At 44.9% G+C, this 5,452-nt stretch overlaps 1 protein-coding gene across 1 annotated transcript in view; it reads left to right on the top strand.

The window, feature by feature from the left end:
- AIG1 (androgen induced 1) overlaps positions 1–5,452 on the top strand; it is a 197,049-nt gene that overhangs the window by 184,759 nt on the left and 6,838 nt on the right. Inside the window, exon 5 of the mRNA XM_019526748.1 lies at positions 1,141–1,304. Coding sequence (XP_019382293.1) covers positions 1,141–1,304 — 164 coding nt within the window. The remainder of the gene's footprint in view (positions 1–1,140; positions 1,305–5,452) is intronic.

Raw genomic sequence — 5,452 nt, 5'->3', positions numbered from 1 at the left:
TGTTCAGCCTTCAAAAGAGAAGGCTGAGGGGGGATCTTGTGGCCTGTTATAAACTGGTTAGGGGGGATCAGCAGGCGCTGGGGGAGTCCCTGTTCCCCCGAGCGCCGCAAGGAGTGACCAGGAACAATGGTCACAAGCTGGCGGAGGGAAGGTTTAAGTTGGACATCAGGAGGCGCTACTTCACGGTCAGGGCGGCTAGGGTCTGGAACCAGCTTCCAAGTGAGGTGGTGCAGGCTCCCACCCTGGGGGTTTTTAAGAGGAGGTTGGATGACCACCTTACTGGGGTTGTTTGACCCCAGTGCTCTTCCTGCCATGGCAGGGGGTCAGACTAGATGATCTTCTCAGGTCCCTTCCGACCCTAGAAACTATGAAACTATGAAAGCAATTCGCTTTGGAGTGCCTTCATCTGAACCATCATGTAATGGGGGTTCAGATTGTTATGCGATCAGATCTTTTTAAATCATTCTGCAGTTGTGCACATCTGTGAGTGTGCCCGATTGTGCAACAAACCATCGCTATTGGTGCCCTATGTGGCCAAAGAAGAGTGATATTGGAGAGTGCTATACTAAACGCAGGGCTAGTGGAAGACACTGATTAGTGGAACAGTGTGAGAGAGAGAAGCAGTGGAAACATACCAAATGAAACAGAGGAGAAGTGAAGAAGCCCCAGATGCAGAGAGTCCCAGTAACAAAGAAAATGAGAAGAAAACCAAGGCATTTTGAATGAAATATTGGATTAAAGAGGTTTAGAATTGGGAGAAAAGATACTATCCCTAGCTGTCTGCTATGTTCAGTGATTTAGGACTTTGTACATTCTTTATATAAGCCAACAGGACCGCATCAAAGAAATACCTGACTCTGTTGTCAGTTTCTCCTTCTCACTGAAACAACCCATAAAATCTGAAAATTGGCTCAGGTCAAAAGGGGGAACAGCATTCCAGTAAATCTAGTTTTGTTTCTTCCTCTTGTCACCCCTATTCTAGAAGGTGATCCTGAGGATCAAAATGTGATTGCAACCTCCAGTCCTCTGGACTACATGTCTGATTGATAAGCTGGAGTCAATAAATGCTCTAACTCAAACTACTTTCAAAAACAGCATAAAGACAATATCTGCTCTTGTCTCCTTTTGATTTCATTTTAGGGTGTGCTGGATTCATCATGTAACAGGAGTCTGGGTGTACCCGCTCTTGGAACACATAAGCCCAGGTGCCAAAATAATCTTCTTTGCAACTGTCACCATAATAATTAATATGTTCTACTTGCTGGGAGAGGTTCTAAATAATTACATCTGGGATACACAAAAATGTAAGTATTTATTATTTTGGGGAATAATAAATGAAGGAATTACTCTTGAGGGTCTAGAACCCATCCCATTGAAGTCAATGGGAATTTTAGAAAACTGAAAAGGGAAATGAGAAAATATCATTGTAACTTTTTTCTTTTTTCTCTTAAAAATAGGCAGATGAATGAAATGTTTGCCAGAGAACATGATTAGCTATGAATATGTATTCATTTTTATAACATCTAATACTAATTTAAGAGCTGCTGGCAATTACCTGAAAGGTTTACAACCCACTTGGTTTTATTAGCTGATGAATCAGTTAAATCAAGCTAGAAGAAAGTGCTATTTTGTGGAAATGATCGTACTGATATGCTTAGAATTAGAGAGATGTGTTTTTTTAAAAATAGTTTCAGGCATAAGGTATTCTTCTGTTTATAAATCAATTTGCTCAAAGAAATTAAGCATATCCATATTAAACAGGCCATATAAAAGGTATAACAGATAAACTTGCTGTTGATTAATTCTGCACAAATAATATCAATCTATTTCACTCAAACTACTAATCACTGTAGTAGTAAGGAAAAACTTAAAAGTACATCCTGCTTAACTCATCCCCATGGTTTACTCCCCTTTGGTAAGTCAGGGTGAAGTAGGTACAATCCTGTAATTCCCTACATAAAATACAATATGAAGAATTAAACTCCAGGTACAATGTTGAAACAAGAGGTTCAAAACTTCCTCTGTGGGCCCCATCTGCTGCTTATCCATTGTTAGAGTCTGGGTAGCAGGCACCTATTTTCTCAGCCCAATCCCTTTATAGACATCAACTACATAGACTTCATGACATTTGCCTCATCTTCCAGTAGTGCAGGAAAGATGCTTTAAAGAAAAAGCCTGCCACGAGGAAGAAGGGTTCACTTTATACAAGTCCCAGGTAATATAAAATATAATCATGTGATGATGAAGCATGTGTTCTTGTTAACTTCATGAATAAGTAGCTAAAAGAACATCTCCACCAACCTTCCACAGCATATATAATAGTATCTCTGCTGCTTTGTTTCTCTGCTGTAAGGGAACAGAGGCTGATCTAGCCATAATTACAGTTGTCTATGATTCTATAATGCCCAGGCCATAAGCTCCTCTCTGATCTGACTTCCATGTGATTAAGAGACATTGATCCAAATTCCTTTGTGGAGCAACCACTTGCCAGCCTGCAAATGCCATGAGTCACCTGTTGTATGGCCATGTTTAAAGGGCTGTACATAAATGTAAGTGAAAGTGAATGATTAGCCCACCGCAAGCAGCAGAAAAATAAAATCATGGTGATCTCTCAACCATGTAAGGTTTGGAAAAAAAATATTTGGAAACCATATATTTAAAAGGGGGTTTTTGAGCTCTCAAACTTTAAAATTAAAACAATCTGACTTGAGAAGGTTTCAATTTTTTTTTATTTTCCTTTTCCTCCGGAGGTGCATTAAGTGAAACCTCACTACTGACAAAATGATTTGTAGTTAGTTTTTCCAAGTTAAACCACAAACATGGTAGGCAAGGAAAAATTTGCCCTTTCTACAGGCCAGTGCCTACCCACAGCCCTGAAGATACCAACTTTTCTGCCAAACTGTTTGATACATCTGCAGTAGAATATTTCAGAAGAAAGGAAAGAGGCTCTTTTGAAAAAAGAAAAATAAAGCATTTTACTTAAAACCACTGGAAAAGTTCCTCACAGCAAAAGACACAAGGGACCCCGGATTGGCTCCAAAGCAGGCTCTTAAGCCAATTGCACTCTTTTGGAGCCAACCCATTGTTTTGGTTTTAAAACCTTTGACTATGGCCCTCCTATTATTTTTGGTTTGCCAACAACACCCACCCTATTGTCTTTAGATTGCTGGGAATGTTCCCATCCATTTGTTTACTTATTGCTTATTGCCAGGGATCCTGGTTTTCTCTGCTTAAAAATAGCAGATTCTCTGATTAAAATTGCAAATTCTCCGATTAAGACCCCCAAGATCTGCATTTTATATACACACACACACACACACACACACACACACACACACAGAGCAAAAGCTCTGTTATCTGGCACCCATGGGGAATGGGGGGTGCCAGATAACCAAATATGGCAGTTACCTGCGAGGCCCGAACAGGCATCTTTGCCTGTTTGGGCCACTGCCCCTTCCACCACATCCAGTGTGCCACTGCCCCTCCCTGGCATCAGTGTGCCAGGAGACAGGGAAGGGGGCACCATGCAGGCTGCTTTGCCCCAGGCCATGGGGTGAAACTGGAAGTGTCGGTTTGTTTTTGCCGTGTCAACTGGCATGCCGGTTAATGGAGCATACTGGTTTATAAACTATCGAATAACGTGGCTTTTACTCTGTGTGTGTGTGTGTGTGTGTGTGTGCGCGTGCGCGCGCGCATATATATATATATATATATATATATATATATATATATATATGCGCGCGCTATATATATATAGCGGTAACAGTTGAACACAATGTTTTATTGATATATTTACCATTTTAAAGCAATTTGGAAGCCTACCAGTGCCTCAATCACTATAAAAAAGTATAAATACCTATAAATTTGGGCATTTGATTTTGGGGGTTTTTTGTCCTGGAAAATCAGACCTATCCCTGCCCCCTTCACTCACCAACAGGTGGGTCCAGGTGCAGCTGCCTCCTCCCCCGCATGCCAGCTTTGTGGCACTGAGCAGCCCTGATATACTGGTGTCCTGGCAATGCCATTGCCCCTCACTCCTGACCCAGAACCCACCCCCACAAGCCTACTGGGGCCCCTCAGTCTCCACCGACAGGTCCCTGGCCCTAACAGTGCCCCTCACTTCCCCAACCACAGTCCTCCACCCAACCCTGGCCAGAGGGGGCCCCCAGCTGTCAGGGCTTTGGGACCAGGGACCTGGGTCTGGAGCCCCCTGCTCCCCTCAGCAGCCCCCAGGCCCCAGCTGCCACCCACAGGAGGCGGCAGCTGCTGCAGCAGAGCAGAGTGTGGAGCTCGGCTTCCTCTCCCCCATGCGTAGCCTGGTCAAAGCGGGGCTCCCAGAGGTGGCATAAAGCTTCCCCACCCCACCCTACTCTGCCCTGCCATACCAGGTCCTGCCCACTTAGCCCTGGAGGCCCCAGGGGGAGGGCAGGAGGGCAGGCAGCCCGAGTCTGCATCAGGCAACCTGCCCTGCACACAAATCTGAGGGTCATGTACCCGCCATGCCCCTCTGGGAGTGCACACCGTGGTCGGGAGCCAGCCCTCCTTTCCCCACGCCCCCCAGATGAGCCACCCATGGCCCCATCCCGCTTCCCACCTGGGCTTTGCGACTGCACATTCTGGGCCCAGGCACCAAACCCATGCACCACCCAGGCTGGGCAGCAGCTCCAGCCCCAGCCCTGCCCAGCTCTTTCCCTCACTATGAGGGCCTCAATCTACCCACTCTGCCCCGAACCAGACTTACCTGCAGGAGCTGCTTTCCAGGCTGCCTGTGGCCATGGGCATGTGTACATGCACACATGCACATGGTGCCCTCTGTCTGACTGTCCTTCTCCTGCTCCCCCCAGCCCCTTTCAGGCTGGAACCCACCATTTCCCATGTTTTTCTTCTTTAAAGGAGAAAATCCAGGTTTTTCTCCTTAAAATGGGAAAATCTGCATGTTACCACATATTACCATGGTGAACAGAAAACCCGGATCCCTGTTTATCTCAGTAAAGTCACCTCTGCAGATGCCCTCCTATTATCCCCATCTTGCAATCAATGCGATATTTTCAAAATAGCCCATGGAAAGAACGACCATTCATGCATATATTCCATTAGCAGGTACAGTAAAATCTCCACTATCCAGCATTTAACTAACCAGAAATTCCATTAAATGAAATTTCCATTAATGGGTTGGCCAGAACGGGGGGGGGGAATGAAACCTGAGCCAAGGAAAATAGTTTTGGAGAGACCAGTAATGTGTCTAGTTCTAGGGAAAGGTTTATCTAAATACAAAAGAAAATTGCTTATGCACCCCTCCATCCACTTAAAGGAGACAAATCTTGAGATGTTTCTGAAGCCAAGGTGGAAGAGAGGGGATGGTGTGGTGCAATGAGAGAACGAACTAGGTCCATGGTATGTGCTATTTGGGACTGGTGAATATTTTTCTTAAAGAAAAACCACCTACGTCAGC

This window comes from Gavialis gangeticus, unplaced genomic scaffold, assembly GCF_001723915.1.
Source record: "Gavialis gangeticus isolate Ggan-Ray unplaced genomic scaffold, GavGan_comp1, whole genome shotgun sequence".
Classification (NCBI taxonomy): Eukaryota; Metazoa; Chordata; order Crocodylia; family Gavialidae; genus Gavialis; species Gavialis gangeticus.
This window is presented reverse-complemented; position numbering and strand designations above follow the sequence as displayed.